The sequence below is a fragment of the Alosa alosa genome, chromosome 10, assembly GCF_017589495.1.
Source record: "Alosa alosa isolate M-15738 ecotype Scorff River chromosome 10, AALO_Geno_1.1, whole genome shotgun sequence".
NCBI lineage: Eukaryota > Metazoa > Chordata > Actinopteri > Clupeiformes > Clupeidae > Alosa > Alosa alosa.
In genome coordinates, this window is record NC_063198.1 from 23,023,723 (window position 1) to 23,050,084 (window position 26,362).

Genomic DNA, 26,362 nt, shown 5'->3' on the forward strand with positions numbered 1-26,362 from the left:
GGAGGAGGGCATTTTTTGATAAATTTAATTGAGACATAGTGAGATTAATCTGTTAATGTAAAGCACTATACGGATTGTACATGAAACACACAACAGCTATTGAACATGTCAAGTGTTCCTACAAACAATCCAGTCTACGTCATAGAGCACCAGACTAGACCAGGGCAGACAAAGCACATGGCATGACAAAGCACATGGAGTCCCGCCATCGTCTTGGACTTTCATTTCCTGAGGCCTCTCTTGCTCCGTGCGCCTTTAGAGCTGTGTGAAAAGGAACCAGCAGACATATCAGAAATATGAGAGACATATATTAGAGACATATTAGACCACAGCAGAGACACATACACTATATGACCACAGGAGCCCTGGATACATGTCTCAATGCACATACCCTTAGAGTGCTGTATTTCAACAAATGTTAAGGTGCCATTCACACATACAAGACTGTCTGTCAGTGTTGTCATGAGGTATGTAGCCTGTGTGTGTGTGTGTGTAATGACACATGAAAGTTCCTTAAAACCAGGGCTCCGAACCGGTTCAAGGAACGAAAACGAACGGAATTTTACGGAATTTTACGAGGAGCAGAAACGGAAACGAAAACAAAATGGTCTTCAACTGTTCCGGAACAGAAACGTTATTCTGAAATCCACAAAACCGGTTAATAATCGTTCTCTATATATTTTATAAAATTTCACAAAAGCATATCCTATGTCAGGGAGACTATTTCCGGTTGTGCGAAAAACAAGCCCGCATCTACACTGTTAATGTGAGCTAACAAGCCGCTATGTAGCCAACTAGGCCTACCCAGAGCCATGTAAAGGTAGAGTTGCGACAACTCCATTGACGCCAATGTTCCATTTTTTTCCAACAATGGCAGCTAATGGAAGCCTCAAATAGTTCCCGGAAGTTAACAATTAATAATAGCAGCAGTGCAGTTACAGCAGTATAGACTGTTTGTAGCCAACATTTCAGACTCAGATTTACATTCCTTTGCCTCATCCGAATAATAATAATAATAACAGTAATAGTAGTAAAGTAATAGTAGGCTATCACAAGAGCCTAATTATAATAATAAACGATGTATCGACTATGACTTTTCTGCTGCTCAGTCATATCAGTTCAACATCAAATAGGCCTAAATTAAAAGAGGCTATAAGCCCAATAAATGTGCCACACGTAATAGCCGAATATAAGATACTTGCCTATCCCATTTCAATTAGGCAGCACACCACCACGAACAAGCTGTCATTAAGTTTTTGCGTTTAGTAGGCAACTTGACGTGACGTTTCTTGGGCATTTAGCTTCACCATCACGTCAAGTTGTAACGCTCATCTAGGCTATGGATTTAAGTGGCTTAAAGGCAGCAAAAGTGGGATAGTGCAACTGCTTCCCCAAAACAATTCCTCCATAACTGTGTATTTAATCGTTTGATATGTGGATAACTTTCAGTGGACTAAACAAAAGGTAAAGATTTTGTTATCACAAGGCTAGCTGGTTAAGTTATATGGCCCGAAGCATATAGCCAACTTTGTTTGCAGCAGTGAAGCTGAGTTTGTTGTTAACATTGTTGGTAACTGTCAGGGAATTTAACCCCAACATACAAGAACCACAACACGTAGTATGGCTTTGCCCACAAACTCTGGTACCAAGAGCCTGCTAATGTAAGGAAGAATTCCTCACACCATCAGTCTCTGACTCTGCAGCCCAAAAGCTGTGTCTTTTATTGTACAGATGCACACAGAAAATAGAAAGCAAGGCATAGCGACTTCATTGTGACATACTCTTACCTCACCCACCCACACACACAGACAGGGCATACCTGTCAACACTCCCGTTTTTCCCGTGTTTCTCCCGTATTTCAAGGTAATCTCCCAGCACCCTCCCGTTTTGTTATTTTTCCCGGAAAACTCCAGTAATTTGCATGGCCATCAAACTTCATTTTAAAATCATTGATGCATTCAGGTTGCCAGATTGTGTATGAAATACACCCTACACATACACGATCACTTAGTTTCAATTTCAACCGTTTTGTCATAGGCTAAAACCTGGCAAGGTTTGGAGTTTTGGAAGTAGGCTGCAGGCAGGCAGCTGGTGGATACATAAGTGGCATGCGTAAGGTAATGGTAAAGTAAAAGCAACGACCGAAATTCAGTGTTGAAACGTATTAAATATGCAAACACAGCTCCGGTATAAACACTGACCCCCCCCCCGAAAAAAATCTCCCGTTTTTGGAAAGCTAGACATGAGATGGGTGCAGTTCCTGTCTGTCTGCACACTTAACTTGTACTCTCTGTTCTTAGAACTCAGCACAACAACATTTAACTTGAACTCTCTGTTCTTAGAACTCAGCACAACAATATTTCTGCTTACACAAATGGTTATACAATAATAATAATTTCCTTACAGTAACGTAAACGTTTCTTCAGTTAGCAGCAGTAGGCCTACTGTTTTTTTTTTTTGCATTCATTTTCATTGGCAAAAGCTAGCCTAATATGCATGAGAACCTTTATAGATTTGAGGGAGCTGCAGCTTAGCATCAGCACAGTCATATTAACACAGCAGGCACTAGCCCAGTGAAGGATCGTATAAGAAACTAGATGTACCGCATAGCGGTACAAAATATGACCGCCGCTCAGTCCTGTACATCCATTCCGCGAAAATAAATCACACTTCAATTTGTCTCCATATTTTACTCCATCCCCCACTCTTGAAACTTTTGTGTATGCTTGTTTGGCATGCCTGAGTGTGTTGTGTGCGGCTGCACAGAAAGTAGCCTACTGGTGCTGAAAAGGTGAATAGATTGTAGAATAGCCAAAGAAGATGTAGCATTGTTATAAAACCTTTAAAATCTCTAAACAATCACAAGTAGGGCAGTTCATCACAGTTCATCCATTGCAACTGGATTGATGAAAGGTCACTTACACCTGTAGGCTATTGTATTTGGGAAAAGCAAAAGGTATCAGCATAATGTTATTTATTTATTTATTTTTTTTTATGTATTTATAAACAAAAACATCTCTGTCAGTTCCATGCCGTTTTCAACAGCTATCAAAACAAAGGTCATTTTGGATGGATGGATTTTTTTTGTGAATGTTTCTTCTTCTACATAAGATTTTAGTCATCTTTAGTTCATGTAATACTTTATTGTCAATGCACAAATTAAGTAACAGTAGTCTGAAACGTTATTGTTAATGCACAAATTAAGTAACAGTAGCCTAGTCTGAAACGAAATGCTGTTTTACATCTAACCAGTGGTGCAAATAACTGACATGTCCAAATGGGCCTTGATGAAATGCGTCGCTAGACTGTTCATACACATTTTAACGGGCCAAAGTTGAAAAGCTTTTGTCCGTTATTGTTAGTGCAAATATAGGCTGATTCATGTTCCCTTGCATTGTTTAACTGAGGTCCATGGCTAGTCTGGCTTTCATCAGACCAAGCTCAATCTTTTAAGAAATCAAAAAATAAATAGCGGGCAGATCAGGCTGGGTTCACCCAGCCTAGTCCATAGGCACCCGATATTGTTTAATTTTCCGATTGAGATATACACGCTCTGGCTATTCTAAATGCAAAAATGCATCAGGGAGTTATGACAAAAAGCGGTAACTAACAAACTAGATCCTAATAGAAAGTTGTTAGCTTCCCTAAGCTACAGGTAGGATTATAAGGTAGGCCTATTGACAACATAAATTGTCAATAGGCTATGCTGGCTAACGACACAAATAAAATCTCCTTTGGAAACCAATGGCTTCGCCTTACAGTATCAACTGACTTAAACTGTCATATCGTTGGCGAAAAGTTGTAATAACATTCACGCAGCTCCATGAGTCAAGGAAAGCCTTGAATGAAGTAGCCACTTCTAAATGGGACCCACTACACAGTAGCTTAAGGTGTTTTGCTAAAGCAGCCATAATGAAATGAAGGTGTCATTGTTTGGATACTTCACACACACGTGCTTTTAATTTCACAGACTACAACTACCAAGCTGTAATCAAAGCACATCGATTCCCCTCTCACACCCTGCACGCACTTAAAAACAAAATAAACAGGCGTCTCAGTCTCACGCGCATGTATAGGCAAAACTGTATCAGACCCGGTGTAGCGTTGGTAAATCTTCCATTGCACAGAATGATTTTGTAGCACGTGCAATAAATGACAGTCGAAAGATACAAACAGTGCTGCTATACATTTGCTTGGTATAACCGCATTTATAGTTTTCTACAAATGCAATCAATCAAATGCCTCCATCACTCAACCAACGCTAACGGTAACATTACCTAGGTCCTTATTGATATTACAAGATTAACGTTACCTGCAGTAAAAACCAAGCATGTCGAGAAACATCCTTAGATTTATTTCGGCTTCAAGAAGAAATGGGAATTACACTTCATGTGAACATCGTCCTATCCTTATTAGATGTTAAGCTGCGGTAAATTACAGTCCTTGTATGAAGGCGTCCATTGTTTTTCCAACCCACTTTTAACTTCCAACAAAATTACGTCTCACTGCAACGATGCTCTATCTAGTGGACAAACGACTACTTCTCGCCAATACTGAAAATGCAGCCATGATGATGATGATGAATATTTATTTTGGCTTTCTTTTAATCCTACTGATTTTCATTTTTTACGGGGGCAAATCACAAATGAGTGATTATGAGCCAGGTTGATGTGGGCCCTTGAGACCAACATACCATAAAAGATTCACAGAGAACTGTGTCTGCCCTACCCTCCTTTTGGGGGTCCAGTCCAGCGGGGGGCTGCAGATGAAAACGAAAAATGACGGTTCCATGCTATCCATGTGGGGGTACATGCTCACCAAGTTTTGTGTACCCCGGTCTTTCAGAGTCCCGGGAATCCTTGTTGGTGTATGCGTCACTAAATGTACACATAAATTATTTTATTGTAAGGCCCCCATGAACGAAAGTACACAAAACTTGGCATGCATTCAGAGGGTGTCATAATGATCCTACTCTTTTAATTTCGTGCAGTTTTGACCTTGTCAGCCAGAGATATTGAGATGAAAACACCTCATTTTTTGCTTTTTAATTTTTAACTAGGTGGCGCTATACATGAAATAAGTGGTAATGGGATGGGTTGACATGCCCCCTTAAGACCAACATACAAAAAAAAGGTGGACCTCCTAGGCCCTACGGTTCTCGAGATATTCACAGAAAACTGTCTCCGGCCACCTACAGGCCAGTTGGTGTATAGTAACATAAATTAATTTATTGTGTGGCCCCCCATGAACGGAATTCCACAAAACTTGGCGTGCATACATAGGGTGTCATAATGATCCTACACTTCCAATTTTGTGCAGTTTTGACTATGTTAGGTCACAGATACCTTCAATTACACCACCTCATTTTACTTTTTGTGTTTAACTAGGTGGCGCTATACATGAAATGAGTGGTTATGGAATGGGTTGACATGGCCCCTTGAGATCAACATACAAAAAAAAATGGTCCTCCTAAACCCTACGGTTTTCGAGATATTCACAGAAAACTGTGTCTGCCCTACCCTCCTTTCGGGGGTCCAATTCAGCGGGGGGGCTACAGATCAAAACGAAAAACGATGGTTCCATGCTATCCATGTGGGGTTACATGTCCACCAAGTTTCGTGTACCCGGTCTTTCAGTGTCCCGGAATCATTGACGGAAATTTGGGCATCAAAAAAAAAAAAAAAAAAATAAAATCTGACTAAACCTATATGACCGCCCGCTTCGCTGTGCGGCGGTCATAATTATATTCCTTATTAGCTGCATACTTGAGGTTGGAGATATTAAGGCACGTCAGGTGTCTCACATACTGGAACTTCAAGATACATAGCCGTATGATTTTCTTATTCAATTCTGCACTGGACTTGAATTACGAATTTCGGCAAAGATACACAATTATGATTTTGGCCTATTGATTATAATGTGTTTAATTGAAAGCTCTGTCAGTCATTTGGATAAGCATCAGCTAGATGACTAAATGTAAATGTAAATTCTTGAATTATTCTTAATTCTGATCACACTACATGAACTTGCATACGGTATACGACAGGGGCCAAATTGTATTGTTTTTTACTATATAGTTTTAATAGGCTAAATGTTTGGGATAGAAAAAGCTTTTTTTGCAGTGCTTCCATACTTCCTTGAAAAAAGTATTTTGATTATTTTCTAAATACAAAAATACAGTATTTTATTTTGATACATAATATGGTTAGGCCTACTGTATTTTGTAGTTTATTTTGATACATTAAAAATGAGGGTATTAGGTATTTTATTTAGAAATACATTCTGATGTATTTTTGCCCATCCCTGCCTGTTCCCAGCATTAGCACAACACTTTGCAATGATTAGCTTGTCACCTGTGACGATATATGCTAGGCCTAAGTGACTGACCTATCTGGGTGTGTTTGGAGATGCCTGACGAAATCAGACATTGTTGAATAGGCATAATTACAGTGCATGAAAATGCACTGTTCTGTTATCCGAAGTCGTCTTCTTCTTCTTCTTCTTCTTCTTCTTCTTATTCTTCCCACCAAATTTCTGCATCTAATTCAGCTTTAACCGTTTAATGTAGAAACTTCGTTCAAACTTTGTAATGTAGGTCTTGAAAAGGACACGTGGGGAATGTATTTTTCACTTTTGTAAACTTACTTATACTTTTTGAGATATTAATAAAAAACAAGCTTATTTCCCCCATAGACTTAACATGGGCTGATGACATCACAATGGGCTAATTAACTTGATTTGCACCTGCTCAACTTCCAGCTGCTCACTACTAGGACCCATCAAAGGGCCAGTTAAACTGATTGCACCTGTAGCAACTGCTTTCTGCTTAACTAGGCCAACTCTCTCTGTGTCTCTCCATTCTACAAGGATATAAGGCACATTCACTGGCGCCTTAATGCAGGGGCTTACCTGGGCTGAAGCCCAGGGGCCTCAACCAATGAGGGGCCTCCTAATAATAATAATGAATAAATAATAATAAACGGCCGTGTCCGTATTCGCGGCGTCAGTCATTAGCCTACTCTGGAGCTAGCCTACATAATTGAGCACATTGCACTGCTCTACAATGACATCGATGCAGAGGCCCCCTTTGCTTCTCTTCTGAAGTGTAACAAAATGTAACAAAACTTAATAAATCCCAAAGTAGAGGAGCTACAGGAGAGGCTGAAACTGACTGACAAATTTACAAACTCTGGAGATAACGTGGGTTGGATTGAAGCAACGATAAACGAATGACGTGGATTCCTGTAACTGTCCATGAAAACAGAAGGCATAGCAGGTAAATATCGTAGCAAATAGCCTGGCAATGAAACGGCTTTAAAAACATGTAGGCCTATTTCACTTGTAGGAGAACATGAGCTGTTGCGCAAATAAATGAATTAGTGATCTGCATCTCCGTTCACCAAAAGCTAAGTTTGTGCTAACCCATATTCGCACAAATAATATCCTATGTTATGTTTTCTGATTGTTAACGTGAGATATGTCTCCATGTTGGGAAGTGTAGTGATAATGCATAAGCAGGGGTGAAAGTAAGCCGGTACTGGCCGGTACGGAGTACCACTAAAATATTTGGAGAGGGTACGCCGTACCGGAAAGAAAACTATACTGTCTCTGAAAAATATAGCACTTTCAGCATGACAACACAACTGCTAACGTCAAATTACCAGAAGCAACACGTTTCCCCCAAAATATATTTCATATACATCGTTCTGAACTGTATCTGAATTGTGTCTAAACCTCCCGTGCAGCTGGACAGACAACGAGCAAGCTATAGCGCGCGTACAGTAGCCTACAGTTATTGCGCCAACGTGCACTGGTATCCAAAGTGTTTTAGCAGACGGACGTTTCTTGGAAAGTCTCCCAAATAAAAAAAACATACAGGCTAAAGAAAAATATGTTGATGTTTCAATAGCCTATTCTGGTTTTATGTGTGCAGTGTTTCGCTGGAGAGACACGAGACAGACAGCGCGTGTACGGCTTAACCAGATCTTGCGCAGCAATAATGAAAGAGTTTTAGCGGACAGAAGTATGTTGCAGTCTCCCAAATAAAAAGGCATGACTCAAAGAAACGTGTTTCATGATATACAGTAGCCTATATAAAACAAAATTGATTGGAAGTGGGAGCGAGCAGAGTAACTAGGTTAAATAAATAAATAAATGTTGAAATTAAGTGTTTGCAATTTATTCATAATCAAAAACAGATGCAGGTGGGTTAAAGAGTGATACTAGAGTGATAAGAAGTCCTAGTGAATGCTTGATAAGTAGACTATAATACAGTAAATAAACAAATACATAAATAATAAATAATTAGGCTAAGTGAAATTTTCGTCGCGCATTATAACTCTATATCATAGTACCACCAAGAAATAAAAACTACTTTCACCCCTGTGCATGCAAGGTAGCCAATGTTCACGTCACATGAGCCAGCTGCGTGTTCTGTAGGCTAAAAGTATTTCTGTCCATCCCAATCTGTGTTAGAATGGTGTGTTAAGTAGACAGAATTTCAAAAAAACCTCCTGGGGAACCCCCCGACACGACAAACACATGCACTTTTGAAAAGCTTGAAATACGTCCATATGTGTAACCTATCTTTTAACTTAGCCTATAGTGTTGTAAAAGTTCAACGCTGTTGTTTTCGTGCTGTAGGCTAACCTTTTTGATAAGCGATGTCATGGATAGGCTGACGTGATTAAGGGCTTTCTGTTCCTGTTTATGTAAATGTTTTACATAGGCTCAATAATGATAGGCTACACTGCATGTTAGGCTATATCAACCAAAAGCGCACGTTATGTAAATAGGCGGGTCAGATCGCGGGCCGGGTATCATAATTAGTATTTGCGGTTTGGGGTGGCCTTAAAAACATATAGCCCAGGGGCCTCAGGTGGTATTAAGGCGCCCCTGGCCACATTCCATCCAACTTTCTATCCATTCATCCTCTTCAAACTATTCACTCATCCACCCATTAAACTATCCACCAACATCCATTAAACAATCTGCCTATCAACATCCATTCAACTTTCTGTCTATCAACATCCATTACACTATCTAAATTAAACTTTTAAACTATATACTCTATCTCAGGCTTTAAGCATACAATCTGGCTCTCTTAAGACTACAGATTCTGTTCCTATTTCCTCTGCCCACAACTGTTTCAAAATAAATGTCCTCACTACAATAATTCACTATTAAATAATTTAACTATTTAAACTACTCAACTATTTAACTGTTTAGACATTTCAACTGTCAGTTGTTATCAACTATGACTCCTGCCAACTGTTTCCAAATAAAAGTTTGTTTTGCATTTTATGTTAATATACAGTATGTTTATATTTTCATGCACTGGTAATTTCCTCGAAATTACATTTTCTAGTTTATGGTGCCACGCACCTTGCATGTAGCTGTTCGCTTATTTCCTCTGTGTACGAAGTTATTGTAACTGAAAGTAACGATAAAAGGCACAACTCCAGGAGGACTTCTTGTCGCCATGGTCAATGCATTTTTTTATATATATCTGTGAGTGTGCGCACATAGCGCATGCGTTACGTTGCACATTATGGCAAAGGGGCAATGCCGCTTGTCATACGTTTCCCAAAGTATATGTAGCAATAAAATAAAATAGAAATACATGAATACATTTAGATAAAAAAAAGCAATAATTGCATGAAATACAGCTGTTCAGGATTCTCAAAGCTCGAGTCCGAGTAAAGTCTGAAGTCTTTTGAGTGGAGTCGCAAGTCATGTCTGTCCAAGTCCCCATCTTTTTTACATTTCTATCCCCTCATTCTCTTTAATTCAAGTTCACAGCACAAAGCTGACATGCACTAAAAGAGCATTTATGCTTTATCAAGAATCAAAAAGATTAGCGTGGCACCGCTCTAGATGTGTCATTAAATTAATTGTGCTATTTCGCGAGGTATAGAGATCTTTCGGTTTCACACACAAAGGGCACTTAACTGTTCTTCATATCCTAGTTGTCTCTGACAAATTGAAAATAATGAGCGTATAGGCTTATGTCCATCGAGTCAGTTGCAGCCAGCCACAGTCATCTTCAACCAGGAACAGGAGCTATGTTCTGCTATTTGCGCAGATTTTTTCTCCTCTGTTCTCGCAGTGTTGTTTGCGAATATGTATCATTACATAATACCACTTAATTTCAGGTTAAAATGCATTGTAATGCGCGTTACTGAAGTTTGTACCGAGTACAATATTACCCATTTTTTTTTTTTAATGCCTTACATTGCCTCGTTACAGCAAAAAGCAATATATTACAGTAATTACATTACTTTTGTAACTCGTTACTCCCAACACTGACCACTAAGAGGAATAGTAATGGGGAAAGTAAACAGCCTTGTCTAACTCCTGTTGTGATGTGAAATGCCTGTCAGCTGGTCTTCATGTATGATTCTACATCGCTCATTGCTCTTACAGTTACTCATTAACATGTACATATTGCCCCACCCCCTACCTCCTATACTTATGTTCATAGGTTTTTAGTCAGGATTAATCCTGACTCCAACAAGTGCACTGCCAAGGAGCAGATGAGCAAGACGACTGAGAGAGTGGTGAAGCAGAAGACGTCATACATGAACCCCCATGTAATCTCCTTCATCAGGGACCTCACTGAATTCTATTTGCTAACTGACTAGATGCAGGTGAGGTTCTGATAGCTTTAATAATAATATAATTAATAATATATGTATATATGGGTATACTATAATTAATCATAATTTGATAATAATAATAATAATAATAATAATAGCATAAGTACCTTGTAATCCATGTAATTGTTAATGTTTTTTCTTATTTAATTTTCAGGACAACTGGGATTCTGGGTCTCCAAGGTCAGGGGACCATAGACCTTTATATCAAGTGGCAGGGGAATGATATTTGTAAGAAGTTTCTTTTCATTTATGTTTTAAATGTTCATGCACATGTTCATTATTGTTCAATGTTTTATTTTATTTCAATATTGCCATTGTGTTAATCATTGCTCTTTAAAACGTGCAAATAAGGTTGGTTATTTATTATTTTGACCGTATTTTATCAATTCACATTATTGTTCCATCATGTTAATTTTGGATAGTCTAATGGCGTGTCGTCCATTATCCCTAACTTATGTTGTACCTGTTTTGTCATGTTCCTGTTCACCAAATGTCTTAAATAAATAACTGTTAACAATTTCTTGTTGTCCCAGACCCAGCTCTTTAGAGAGCATCTCCTCTCATAGCACCACTTACAACAAGTCTTGCTGATCCTAGCACTTATCAGCCGTCTTGAACTGACACTCAACTGTTTAAAAACAGCACTCACTGACGCACTTATTCTTACTGTACTCTACCGTTTTTAAATTGTCCTAAAACTTTAAAACTTAACTGTTACCATGTTGTTAGTCGCTTTGGTTAAAAATGCGTCAGCCAAATGTAATGTAATGGTAATATTTTAGAATATGGATGATTCTATTAATGATAATTAATAGCTAAAAAAACACAGCTCAAAAAGTACAGTACCTTTAAGGTAAAATTAATTCACAGTAACTTACTGGCAACAATTTTACAGTGTGGGCAGATGGAGCAGGAGGATGTGGGGGTCTATGGAACCAGTCCATGTTTTGGATGCCAGAGAGTGTTTGGACGGATGTCTCATTATTTTGTAGTAGTGGTTTATTTTTACAAACAATGATTTCATAGCAGGCTTAGTGGATCTAGCAGCTGTTGGGCTGCTATTGTATCTTGTGTCACCCCCTCCTCTTCTAGGTCCCTCACAGTTGTTGTGTTGCTTTTCTCTCGGGGGGCCATGGACGCCCAACTTTGGAGGCACCTTTAATTAAACTCCTGTTCTCGGTCAAGTGATCTGTTTTAAGGGCGGAAAGCAGCTGTCTGGCAAGGACAAGCATTTCAAACACACACATCTCTCAGGAGACTCCTCCACTAGAACCCCTCTAACCACAACCCAAGCCAAGCCCAGGTCCTCTCGGTCCCAGCAGGTCTGGTAAACAGAAAGGTGACCTGTGCTTTCAGGAGAATGTCCACCCAATCCTCAACTCTATGCCCCTCAACGTTCAGTGGATAAAGAGCAGTACAGAGGGTAAAATATGCCTGTGCATCAGTGGATGAAGACAAATAGTGTGCAAAGTATGTGTACCAACGAGTAAAGAGGTGTTCTAAACTGAACTACTAAACTTTCAACCCAATCAAGCTCATTGACTGAGTTAAGTAGTGTCCAGTCTGTAGCATATACAAGTATGCATGCAAACCAGTGTTTAACATTTTTAGAGTTGTAGTTGTGTGTAAAGCTGTAGCTGCCTGGTTGGGTTAGCAGCTGGCTGTAGCAAATCGAGCTAGGTAAAACCAATTGTTTTGAGAAACGGAGATCTATGTGAAAACTCGCCGGATTCCTCCTTTAATCTATTTCTTCATCAGTACACCGACTCCATGTTGATTAAATGGAGAGCAACAGCTTTTCTCTGCCTACGAGACATGTCATAAACCTACAAACGTCAACAGATCAACTGTGCTGAGTTTGTGCACACACCAGCACAGATCTCACACAGCCCTGCTCTGATTGGACCAGAAGAACCAGGAGCTGTGGATTTTTGCAAAACAAATAACAGGCTCTAGGTGGAGGTAGAAGTGCGGGTTTTTTTTCTAAAACCGGCTGATTTATGTTGTTATGTCGGAGCATAGTGTCGGTTTCAGTGAATATGATAAAATCTTGCCAACTGCAGCTTTAATGCATGTACAGTTTATAGTAACATATGTTCATATGACACATGTATACAATGTATAGTACAGGTGTGTAGATAGGACACCTGTATTTATAATGTATAGGTGTGTAGATATGACACCTTTATTTATAATGTATAGCACAGGTGTGTAGATATGACACCTGTGATATGACACCTGTATTCATAATGTATAGTACAGGTGTGTAGATATGACACATTTAAAGTGTATAGTACAGGTGTGTAGATATGACACCTTTATTTATAATGTATAGTGGGGGCAATTAAAAGTTATGCATGTTTCTGCAGTGTGGAATCAGTGGTGGTGTGCAGTAATGATGTAGATATTTGTTGTGAATCATCAAATTCCAGCATTGAAATATCACATATACTGTGAAACATATAGTACATAAAATTGGCTACAGGCTCATATATGCCTATAAGCAGTAGATGCACTGGTGCAAAATGTAAGTACTAACTACTGTGTGACATTGATTCATTCATTCATTGCAGAGTGTGGTTGGTACTCACATCTTCTGGTGGTCGCTCACTCGATTCCTAAGAACTGTTACCTGGAAACAGCAGTGTTGAAATGTTGGGGTTACAGAGTAAACAATAGACCCTTTCAACAATAACAACAAAAACAATGCTTGAACGTTCTATTTGGGCCCCAATCTACTTCCTCTGCATTAAGATAACATATGGAATGTTAAAAAGGAAGTCTTGTGGGGCCAACTATGATGCTGATAATGGAACTCTCCTGAAAGGGTCCATAGACCCTTTCAACAATAAAAACAAAAACAATGCTTGAACGTTCTATTTGGGCCCCAATCTACTTCCTCTGCATTAAGATAACATATGGAATGTTAAAACGGAAGCCTTGTGGGGCCAACTATGATGCTGATAATGGAACTCTCTTGAAAGGGTCCATAACATATCTCTTCTATGAGTATCAGTCATGTTGCTGGATGGTTGGCATGGGGTAGCAGCATACTCTAAAAGTGGAGCCTTTTAAAATAAGATTAAAGTATGAACTTTTAGGGTCTAGAGCAACACTTGGATTTTTTTATGCAGCACCCTAGTTCACATGAAAACTTGTGGACAACATTAAAAATGAATCTGTTATGCAATGAGTAAAATTGAATGTGCTCTTTTTGTTCAACTCTACTGACTCGATTCATGCTGCTGTCTAAGAGGAGAGCCCTAACAAACATTTTAAAAGAAAAAGGAATAATTTATTGTTCCTACCTCATATTTCTGTCGTGTGTACTTATACTGAAGCTCAAAGCTCTCGGCCTCCAGCTGGTGCATCCACTCCCACAGTTCTTTGGCCTTCTCTCTGTGATTCAATACCAGATGCAAGTCACTTCAGAGCTCCTCAAAGCTAATTATGTTAGCAGGGGACACTAGTGAAGTTAATCACTGTAGCTATTTAGTCTGTAGTTGTATGAAGAATTTCCATTATGTTTATTTCCAAAGAAGTTATAGTATGGTTATAGTTATAGTTGGGCAATTATGCTCAAAACTGTCACATCCGTAACGCCAACACAATGCCATGGTATTTAGTTGGCGTTATGGATGTGAGAGTTTTGCGTGGAATTGCCCAGTTATAGACCTGGTATTAGTATTAGCACAAAACCAAAATGGCTTGTGTTCAATCTAAATACTTCATGGGAAATCTTGAATACACTAACAAATATCACACCATCTATTTAGATCATTTCACATAACTGCAGTATAAGCGCCATTCACCTGAGCTTATCTTCATTCAGTTGGGTGATGTTCAACTCTTTGCGTCGATCGCTGAGGATTTTCTTCTTCTTCTCTCTCTCTGTCTGCTTCTTTGGCCCACTGCGCTTCTCCTAGTAACACAGCCATGATGGGAAACCATTTCATACAGAAATATCAACCGCTATTTTTGGTCTCCTACATTGCCCTTACAGTGCACGTTTGCGCATGATGTAATATACTTAAATACCTTCAGCATGTATCTAGTCTCTCCTAAAGGTTGATTTGTCCTAGTCTCACCTTATGGGTTGCTCATCCTTACCTTCTGTGTGTATGTAGTAAGTTACTACATACTCACAGTAGACAATAATGGCCGCCCCATTAGGTGAAACTGGGGTACTAACATCAACCTGAATGTTTTACTGCTAGTAACATTCAGGTTGATATGTCCCACTTTCACCTTATGGGGCGGCCATATTACCTTCTGCATGTATCCCGTCACATGCAGACTCGTCAGGACCCTCTTCTTCTTGGCATCGTCGTCGGCTTTCTTCTTTGCTTCCTCCTCCTCTTTCCGTGCCTTCTCCTCCTGTTTAACACACAGCAGATCATAAACAACATCCTTCTCCTGTTGCACATCCAGTGCACAAAGAACAGTACAGTACATGTGCGTGTACAGTATGTGTGTGTGTGTGTGTGTGTTTGTGTGTGTGTGTGTGTGTGTGTGTGTGCATGTGTGTGAATGTATGTGTGTGTGTGTGTGTGTGTATTTGTGTATGTATGTGTGTGCAAGTGTGTGAATGTACGTGTGTTACTGTGTGTGTGTGTGTGTGTGTGTGTGTGTGTGTGTGTTGCACTCACATATAGTTTGTGTGTGTGTGTGAATGTGCTTGTGTTACTGTGTGTGTGTGAATGTGCTTGTGTTACTGTGTGTGTGTGTGTGTGTGTGTGTGTGTGTGTGTGTGTGTGTGTGAATGTGGTTGTGTTACTGTGTGTGTGTGTGTGTGTGTGTGTGTGTGTGTGTGTGTGTGTGTGTGTGTGTGATGTGCTTGTGTTACTGTGTGTGTGTGTGTGTGTGTGTGTGTGTGTGTGTGTGTGTGTGAATGTGCTTGTGTTACTGTGTGTGTGTGTGTGTGTGTGTGTGTGTGTGTGTGTGAATGTGCTTGTGCTTGTGTTACTGTGTGTGTGTGTGTGTGTGTGTGTGTGTGTGTGTTGCACTTACATTTAGTTTGTTCTGGCGCTCTTTCTCCTTCTCTGCCCGGATGCGTAACTGTTCCGCTCGCTCGGCCCTGCGTTTCTCCTGCACAGGAAACCAGCAGAAGCTCAGGAGAAGACAAAGCAATGGCCCTTACACCATCAGCCCAACAAACCACACACTTGGACAGAGAGCAGCTGAGTGTGTGCACCTGTGGGATCTGGGCCAGCCCAGGGCCAGATACAGAGGCAGCTGCTCTGGGGCATATAGGCTGCAGATGCTCTGACCAAACGGTGACCGTAGTAGAAAACACAGCGGACTTACGATGCGGTCAGTGAGGCCTATAAGCTCCTCTTCCTCTTTCTTGCGGTTCTCAAAGTGGGCTTCAATCAGACTCTGCAGCTCGGTCAAGTCCTTCTCCATGCGTTTTCGATGGATGTCCTGCAGTATGGGGGCAAAAAGGGCCGATTTCACACCAGTGCATTTAACTTCATTCACAGCACAGATATGCACTTTCTTTTTGCAAGCATGCTTCTGCATATTCGCATGCTGTTTAAAGAACGTTGCATCATTAACTTGTCTCACTTACATCAAAGTCGACTTTCTCTCCGTCCGGGATCTTCGGTGGAATAAGAGGACATGTGAAAGATGGCCTGAGATGGAGAGAGTGAGATTGACAGAGGGAGAGGGAGAGAGAGAGAGAAAGACAGACAGAGGGAGGGAGGGAATAGAGCCAGTGGGAAAGACAAACAGAGACAGAGAGGAAGAGAGAGGGAGAGACAGATAGAAAGAAAGACAAGTAGAATAAACGATTTCAGCTTGTCTGTTTCAGCTTGTCTGCTGTGGGTGACTCAACCCTGATGGGAAAAGCACAGCTCACTGCATGCTCTGCCTTGACTTGTACTGTACACTTACTTGGGCTTCGGTTTGGCTTCCCCAGCTGCTCACAGAGACATTACAAACAAACACAAAGAGGTCAAGTGAGGGCATCAGACTTGCACAGATACTATATATGGGCATGTAAATCACAAATGATTCAATAAATCAACACATTGTTTGACTTCAATGCTACATTATAAAATGTAGTAAAGATATAAGAGAAATACCTTCATCTCCCTGTTCTCCCGCTGTATCTAAAACATGATATAAAAACATAGTGAGTGCATCAGTCATATTGTCTCTCCGATTGTGGTCACCAAGACTTGGCTCATTTTCTATAACCATATGCCTTGTCCTATGTTAAAAATTGCTTTACATTTATTCATTTGACACTTTTATTGTAATGTAATGTAACCCAGAGGATACGGTAATTTTAGAAGAGATTTGTCCTTTGCCTAGCCGATTTTTCCTTTAAATAATTGAGCTCAATTTAACAGCAATATGTGATTTTGGACTTTTTAAAATATTACTTAATTTCAACTCCTGGTCAAATGGCCACCTCTTGACTCACCCCAAGTCTAATTTACGTTCAACTTAAGATCTCCATACTATTTTTTCAAGAAAATATATTTTCCTTTGGGAACAAATAAGCAGGTTATTGTTCTGGTTGTGGATGGGAAAAAGGACATACGACAAGTTCCAAATATTTTTCACTACATACCAAATGATCATCAGATCATGGTCTGAATATGATATAAATCTGTCCTAATATATATATATATATATATATAAAATATATATATATATATATATATATATATAGCATTAAAACATTATATAATTATGCATCTTGTCATATGAGATCAACTAGAGAAAGCCTGAAAGAGTGCCTGCGGGTAGGCCTCTGAGGAGGGCCCAGGCCTATGGTACTTAGTCTGGCAGAGATGGTGTAACAGGGCGCCTGCATGCAGATCTCAAGGAGGGGCTTTCCAAGTAGCTCATCTGACTCAGATTGCCGGTATCTGGATCCTCCATTACAAAATGTCAGGCGGAGGTGAGGTATTAGATAAGGATCTGAAACAATAACATTAGATAAGGATCTGAAACAATGCTGCCAAGCTCTGCTTTGCTCTACTAAACTGTACTTTACTTGTCAGTATTGTATCAATTGTACTGATTTATGTAGTGCTATTTACAACCAGTGCCATGATTGTCTCAGCTTACAGAGCCTAAGGTCTGAATTTGTATTTTGTTATCATGAAGTTATTATCTTATATTTACAGAGCCTAAGGTCTGAATTTGTATTTTATTATCATGAACACATTATCTTAATGTCTCTAACACATCAGTCTATTGCAACTAGACAATCACCCCTTAGATCCTTGACTATTCAGATTTTGAAGACATAGGCAGGAGGACATGCACTGATCTGATTGAGCATTCCTGTGTGATACTGTGGGGGCATCTTTAAATAATGCCCCCAGAGTGTGGCACTGTACTGAAGTTTTTTGTTTCCGTACAAACAGTACTCAGTGACCTCGAGAAACAGAGATCTATGTGAAAAATAGTCTGAGTTTTTCTATAAGGACAGAGAAGAAGTCTTACTTGGCCTCTGTACTAATTGTAGTAAGCAACGGATGGAAGACGGAGCTTGATGGTCTTTTGGGCCCCCATCGTCGACTTCAAGGCGGCGCTGCCACAGTCGACTTCAAGGCAGCTAACTCTAAACCTAACCCTGACCCTTGCTCTCCGAAATCTGGCACTAGTTAGCCGATGCTACCAACAGCTTTTTCAATGGGGGTGCCTCGGGCATCGGCCTAGCCATGCAAATAAATCACTGTTTTACACCATTTACGAGGCTTAAAGTATCTCCACACTTCATTGGTAGACTTCCGAGGGCCCTGACATTTAAAATGAGACATTGAGAACTTTGAAAAAGCACTGGTAGTTTATTTACAAGACGATTTATACAGACAGTACCTTCAGGAAGTTTACAGTTTGCAGCCATCTTGAATTTAGTCATGATAAGTCGAGCGACGATTACGAATGAACAATATGATAAGGGATCAGATTCCAAAAATAATTCCGTGGAAATGCATGGATTCCAGTAGCAACTGGAATGGTGTAAAACAGTGATTTATTTACACGGCTAGGCCGATGCCCGAGGCACCCCCATTGAAAAAGTTGTTGGTAGCATCGGCTAACTAGCGCCAGATTTTGGAGTGCAGGGGACAAGCCGAGATGAGCTATGATAAATACACACACTCGGTATCATGTTTCAACACACTTTAGGTCAATATTACACCGGAATTATCCTTTAATCCACACTAAATTGTGATAAAAATAAATAAATAAATGGGAAACAAAAATCTTAGACCAATCCCTTATAAGCCGAACACCGCTTCAAATGATATCTCCACCCTTTTTTAGTATTGCCATATCTCTTGTCTGTGAAAAGACATGCCTTTAGTTTAGAGCTTAGATGGATGTGTCCATGTTTCTTTGTTTCTTTTCTTTGCTAAAGTATTTCTGAGTGGGTGTCCTGCAAAGGGGCATGTCATGGTCTGGTGTTACTTTCCCTGTTCCAGCATCTCTCTAGACTCTACCACTCCACACATCACCACAAACAAACCATTCCAGAAAACCAACCTAACAAGTCCAGTCCACCTTAAAGGGATTGATTTGTGTGTGTGTGGGGGGGGGGGGGGGGACCCTTTTGATCTGTTGATGGGAGCATCTGCTGGCCCTGTGAGGCCCTCCTGATCTGCACTGACATTGTATATTCTGCAGTTTAATTCATATGCACTGCAATACAGTCTGCACATAGAGGCAACCTGTGGAATGGATGTGGCACTGGCAGAGACCAATTCCTTCTGAATAATCTGAAGGGGTATGATTTAGAAAGGCTGCAATTATCAGTAATATGCAGACATACAAACACATATATTTGGCTGCAGGCAATACGTTGGCAATACGAGTTACGCATGTGTTAGAACCCAATATAGAAGTAATAAAACCAGGCTTTGTAGACAGGCAGGGCTCAGAGATAGATAGATAGATAGATAGATAGATACTTTATTGATCCCCAGGGGAAATTCAAGGTCTCAGCACCATACAGACAACACAAACACATTCTTTAACAGCAGAAGAGTAATTAAAGTATATAATATAAAAACACAACTAAGCAATAAGGACAGTAGAAGATAAAGTATATGCTAAATATACTAAAATACAAATTATACTAACTAACACTTAATCTAAATCAATTCTAAAAACAGTATCCACATAGTGGTGATTAATCAATCAGAGGCGCTTGCAATGACTGAGGCAGGGACTGAGCCTGTGATTCTCTGTGCATAGTAAGGTATGGTAAGGTGCTCTAAGGTGCTCTGTGTGAATGAGTGTCATGGTGGTAGTGCAATGTTGATGGTGGTCATGGTGATAGTGCAAATGAGTAAGTCCAACAGTGCAACAATGCAGAAATAAAGTAAACTAAAGTCTATATATCTATATATTTAACTATTTAAAGAAAATGTATAAGTGTGGCCACAGTTCGGCTGTGGCATGGAGGCATATGCATATCTGCTAATGTGCTAATATAGCACGCAAACAGTGAGGCATAAAGACAGTGGTAAAAGTGGCTAGTGGACAGACAGTATCCAAACATGGAGGGGGTGAAGAGGCAGACAGACTATGCAGAGAAGTCTATCTCTACTCTTCCCTTAAGTGAGGCATTGAACAGTGCAATGGCCCTGGGGACAAATGACTTTCTCAGTCTGTCAGTTGTGCAAGGCAGTGAGCGAAGTCTCCAGCTGATCAGGCTCTTCTGCTTAACAGTAGTGCTGTGGAGTGGGTGACACTCATTGTCCAAGATGTTGACTAGTTTGTTCAGGGTCCCTTTGTCAGATAGTGAAGTGATGCACTCCAGTTCAGCTCCCACTACAGAGCCAGCTTTCCTTACCAGCCTGTCAATTCGCCCCGCATCCTTCTTCTTTGTGCTTCCTCCCCAACATACTACTGCATAGAAGAGGACGCTGGCAACAACAGACTGGTAGAACATCTTAAGGAGCTTACTGCACACATTGAAGGACCACAGCCTCCTCAGGAAGTACAGCCTGCTCTGCCCTTTCTTGTAGAGTGCATCAGTGTTGGCTGACCAGTCCAGTTTATTGTCCAGGTGGAGACCCAGATACTTGTAGGTGCTAACCACCTCCACATTGACCCCATCAATGTGGACTGGTAGCAGAGTGGGCTTAGACCTCCAGAGGAAATCCACCACCATCTCCTTGGTCTTTGAAGTGTTAAGTTGAAGATGATTGAGTTTGCACCATTGCACAAAGTCCTCCACCAGGCTCCTGTACTCCTCCTCCTGCCCGTTCCTGATACACCCCACAATTGCAGTATCGTCAGAAAACTTCTGCATGTGGCATGACTCGGTGTAGCAGAAGTCAGATGTGTACAGGGTGAACAGGACTGGAGAGAGCACAGTTCCCTGTGGCGCTCCGGTGCTGCAGATCACAGTGTCAGAGAGACAGTTCTTCAGTCTGACGAACTGTGGTCGCTCGGTCAGGTAATCTGTAATCCAGGTTACCAGGTGGTTTCAAAGCATTGCTTGCAGCCACATACTTTTGTATTTGTCTATGCATATCCATCAACACAATAGCAGATAAAAGAGATTAGCAATAATTGACACCTTCCTCCTCCTCCACCACCTCCTTCTCCTCCTCCTCCTCCTGCTGTTGCTCCTCCTGCTCTACCTCCTCCTCCACCTCCTGCTCCTCTGTTCAGAGCCAAAGCAGATGAGGTTAGCGTCCAGACACACACAGTAGAAACAAGGCCTCAGTCCAGCAGTGACTGTTTCTCTGAGAGGGCCAAACACATTGAGCACATGCCAGAATAGTTGTTAATATCAGGTAACAGAATGATGTCAGTTTGTTGTGTTGTTATGTTGTGACATGCAACAGTGGTACAGTGACTTAATTATTATTTTCTTCAGAAAGGTAGCCCATAGACTGTCTTTAAAATTAAATGCTAAAATAATTATTTTTGAAGAATTAAAAATAAAAAAATCATGAACTGGTTGTTGTTTGTGCTGGCCCATAAATGAATTTCATAACATACTGAATACTTTTTTTAAAAAAAATACAAAAGCTCTTTTAACTTATTAGTCATTTGGTGTGGCTTTCCTCCTCCACATTCAGTACATATCAAACCAATCCTCAACACCTATGGAGAGAATATGACTGAAATCTGGACTTGATAAAAAACGATTCAGTCAGCTCCAAGTCGAAGATCACAACCAGGACCTTCCTCTTTACCACTTCATCTAAAGACACCTCTGTGTGTGTCCTGTGTTTTAGTGGCAGTCTTGATTACCAGCTACCTGGGGCCAGGGCAGAATTAACAGTATGACCCCACTGGGGCTGAAGAACTCCCACAGCACCCCCGTGTGTGCGTGTGGGATGGGGTGGAGTAACCCAACCTGTCGCCATTGCCCACTCAGAGGCCTGAAGGGCAGGATAATGACCGTGGCTTTGTGCTATAAAGCAGACATCTCTTCCCATCTGCTCTGGCAGCCCCATTCAAGCTCTCTGTCCAAACAGAGGCCTGATTGTGTTTGCTGTGGTGAACAAGAGGTGGTGGTGAACAAGAGAAGGCCAAAGGAAGAGAGAGAGAGAGAGAGAGAGAGAGAGAGAGAGAGAGAGAGAGATTAAATGCCCAGTGCTGATCACAGAGTGTGTGCTAGGACTGAAATAGAGACTCAGAGCAGAAGCTCAACTAGTAATTCCAGGAGCAGAGGTTGCTTTGGCACTGACTCCGCTAGTCCACAGATAAGGTCATCCTCCAGTCAACAATTTGCTGCTCAAATGTTGTTCGCTCCCCGTTTGGTTTGTAAGGTATTGTTTCAGATAATATCTCTTAATATGGTCAGCTTCTTACTTTATCATTAACCACACAGTTAACAACTAAACTCTCAGAATGGTCAAAAAACACATTGCAACATCAAGAGTTTTTGAGAAAAAAATTATTTAGAGAACACTAAGCTTAATTTTATTGTCTCTTGATGTGGTCTCCCATCCAGTTATTGACCAAGGACATCACTGCTTAGCTCTTGACTAATACTATAAACATAGGTAACACTGTGAGCCACGGTCTTGAACAGACTGTATCTCCGATACGAAGCATTTGACAGCTTTGTTTCACCATAAACAGCTCTGGTGTTGGAATTGTTTCGAAGCCTCGCTTTGAATGTTTCAGTGTTTCACAAAGTCTCGCTTTGCCCATCCCTAAATACTGCACATTGTGTATGTAGTATATACAGCATCACACAATGTTTTAAAAGAGCGCTGTTGTGGCAAGGTCCTCCACAAAAATGGGGCGGCACCAAGCATGCATTTAAAAATTTCACTGCACGCAATTGGATAACACTACAACCCATTTTTACTGACCGATTCCGGACGTCGACGCAATTGGATAACACTACGACCCATTTTTACTGACCGATTCCGGACATCGACGCAATTGGATAACACTACGACCAATGTTTCCAGACTTTGCCGTTGCAGCGCTGTCATCATCTATTTAGCCTGCCTCTGGCCCGCCTATATCAGATACACTCTGAACTCTCGATTTCCAGGGTACTAAAGGCCAGTAATAGGTAACATCTTGGCAACCAAACACTCCCTAATAGTAGATTCTCAAAGTAGTAGCATAGTAGAATCTCAAAGACAATAGATTCATATTTAAAAAGAAGCATGCAAAGTTGACTTTGAGAAAAAAAAAGCATGAAAAGAAGCATGCAAAGTTGTCTGTGAGGAAAAGTGAGAGACAGTTGGGTGAATGATTCAGTTGGGTGAATGATATTGCTGTTAGAAGAATGCACTTGCACATGCACCCTTCCTCAGAAGTTAACACAACCCTCATTTTAACTTGAGTCACCATTCACAGCATTAAAGAAAAGAAGTTCCAGTGTCAATGATTAATGTTTTATGGACCCTTTCAAGAGAGTTCCATTATCAGCATCATAGTTGGCCCCACAAGACTTCCTTTTTAACATTCCATATGTTATCTTAATGCAGAGGAAGTAGATTGGGGCCCAAATAGAACGTTCAAGCATTGTTTTTGTTTTTATTGTTGAAAGGGTCTATATCTTGCATCACAATGCAATTTACGGGAAAACTCCATGTGTTAGGGTTTGTCTGTTGTTGTTTTACTTACGTTCCTGTTCCCTGAAAAAGCAAATTAGAAAAAAGCTTGACGTTGCTGTTAAAGTTAAATAAATTTACAGTATGATGTAAACTATTGTTCAGATTTTGAATGTCATGTCAACAGGCATACATCTGATCACTTACTCATATTCAACTTCTTCTGTGTCTGACATGATGATCTATGACCTGTATAAATGTTAAGTTATTTGTCAACAGTTTATCACGGGACACTGTTCAAGGTGGAACACACTGCTAAACCAAGTTAAAAGATGAAACATGACGTAATGGACTGCTACAGTATGACAAGTTAGAAGATAAACCATCACTATATTAACTACACCTGTGGTTCTTAATAGTCTGGCTTTGGGACCCAGGAGTTAAAAAGTCGTTACTTTTTTAGTCAAAGTCAAGTCAAAGTCAAAATCAGCTTTATTGTCAATTTCTTCACATTCTAGACATGCAGAGGAATTGATATAGCATTTCTTTCTACAGTGAAGAAGAAAAAGTGCAACAGATAAGACAAAAAGTGCAATAGATAAGGACATTTTTAACACTAAACAATAAATAACAATATCACTAGGCAAAATCACAAGACAAAAACACAAGAATTTATACTGATACTGATGTTTGGCATTACATTTGTGAAGTCTTCAACTTCTGATGTCACCTTTCAAAATGCTCAACAAGCTTGTCTTTGACAGGGGTGCTTTGTTTCCATTTAGTTTTGATGGTTTCATGCTCATGTGCCAGCAATTCACTCCACACCACACACTGGGGTTTCTTTCCCATTCCGACCCACCCAGAACGGTTCCGCAACCCACTTTTGGGTCCTGACCCACCAGTTAAGAAACACTGAACTCCACAACACTACCCAAAAAGGTAGGCCTAACACTTTATTTTAGAGAGCACATGTTAGCCATTAATATAACTAGTAATATGTGTCTGTATTAATGCTCAACAAGGTCTGTATTAAGCACCATTACACATTTATTAGGTCTTTATTGAAGATTTTCTTATTCTTAATCAATAGGTAATTTATTTTTGGTAAATCTTCAATAAGCAACCAGTTAATCTTGACCTAAGATTACTGGTATATAGTATGGATCAATATAGAGAGCTTATGGACTCCTAATTCACTGTCTGAAAAAAGTGACTTATAGTGACATAATAATAACATATTAAGAAACAATGTATTAGTTTAATAACCTTAGATTAAGACCAACTAATTGCTTATTCAGGATTTACCAAGAATAATTCACCTAAATAAGAAATTATTGAATAAAGAAAGACCAAATAAATGTCTGACGCTTAATACAAACATTATTGAGTATACATACACATGTATGTATTAATTAATCATACCTAAAAAGAGAACATGAATTGAAAAAGGAAATCAAGGAAGACTTGTACCCTCCTCAGTGGCATGCAAATACAAATGTAATTTTTCAGAATGACAATCTCAGATCTGCAGTGTATTTCAAGCATGTGATTTAACACAGAGGATGCTGTAAACCTCCTAATACAAAACCCTTCATTGGCTTCATTCTCCTAACTAAAAAAGCCAATAAGCTCTTATATTAGAAGGTTTAGAACTTTGTGAGTTAACTTACCCAGGTTTATCAGTGAACTATCTACTCGAAAGACCCGCGTGGTCTGTAATAATATGTAGAATAATGTGTAAGTCTAACACTTACCGTGACGAGTAGGGGGGTTACTCACTCAGGTGCCAAACCACTAGTACTGTACCACAGTTACACTGGACGCTGTACGCTGATTCAGTGCTTTATACACCCTCATGTGATCACATGACCGATGCGATGGCTGTCCATGCTGGATGGACTGTCCACTAAGTGAACAACAGATGCCCAGCAGAGCAGCAGATGCAGAGCAATGACTGATCAGACATTCCCCCGGCTTTCCATCCTCCCTATTTATAAAGCAGCAGCCCCTATGGCCATTGTTACCCTGACCGCAGGCAGGTTAGCAGAAAGCCACCCTGCTAATCCTACCTAGAGACAAAAGCAATGTGCTTCAAGCATGCCTCCCATTCCCCTCACACTCAAGGCATTCTTTAGTACAGAATTGTACTGTTTAGTTCATTCAAACATTTTGACGAAACTGACACTTGGAGATAACACATACTTTCCACTGTGATTTAGATCTAGCTTTATTTTGCCAGGCTAATCCCAGATAATCAACAATCATCTGACACTCTGTGGTGAGATTAGAAATAGTATAGGCATTATGATCAGAGTTGTGGAAAGGCCAGCGGTATCCAGCATGTTGACAACTTCCTGACAGCTATATTACTATAAAAGCTTGTTGATGCTTGTTGACAATTTGTTGAATAGAGTTTGTTAATTTGTGGTAATTTGCAGAAAATTGCTTGTTAAACTATGACATAGCACTGTGCACCATTTTGGTTTCAAATGTCACAAATGACAGTAATTTATATAAATAATATAGTTATGCTTGCTGTGTATGTTTTTCTTATAGTCACACACTAGCACGGGCTCATGGGCAGCGTGTCTCCCCATCACAGAGGTTTGACAGCCAGCTCAGGCCTGCAGGTTCACTGACGCCCACTGATCTTAGCCATAACATTGACCTTTGACCTCTGAGTCTGTGGCATAT

General features: G+C 40.2%; 1 protein-coding gene and 1 long non-coding RNA gene across 3 annotated transcripts; one reads left to right on the top strand and one right to left on the bottom strand.

The window, feature by feature from the left end:
* Positions 1–25,471, bottom strand: tnnt2b (troponin T type 2b (cardiac)). 2 transcript variants are annotated; one of them, XM_048254585.1, is made up of 13 exons: positions 25,423–25,471; positions 23,873–23,914; positions 23,739–23,749; positions 16,748–16,774; positions 16,557–16,581; positions 16,231–16,294; positions 15,966–16,082; positions 15,669–15,746; positions 14,928–15,035; positions 14,471–14,580; positions 13,967–14,057; positions 13,250–13,290; positions 1–261 (listed from the first exon to the last, which is right to left on the bottom strand). In XM_048254585.1, the coding sequence occupies exons 2-13, from the start codon at positions 23,899–23,901 to the stop codon at positions 222–224; spliced, it is 741 nt and encodes a 246-aa protein (XP_048110542.1). In that variant the 5' UTR covers positions 23,902–23,914; positions 25,423–25,471; the 3' UTR covers positions 1–221. The 2 variants fall into 2 exon arrangements, with proteins under 2 accessions (XP_048110542.1, XP_048110541.1); XM_048254584.1 differs by lacking the exons at positions 23,739–23,749; positions 23,873–23,914; positions 25,423–25,471 and having other exon boundaries at positions 16,748–17,247.
* Positions 7,235–11,183, top strand: LOC125301822. Its single transcript, XR_007194802.1, has 3 exons — positions 7,235–7,276; positions 10,484–10,649; positions 10,813–11,183. It is a non-coding gene; the product is annotated as an uncharacterized LOC125301822 (long non-coding RNA).
* Positions 25,472–26,362: the final 891 nt, after the last annotated feature.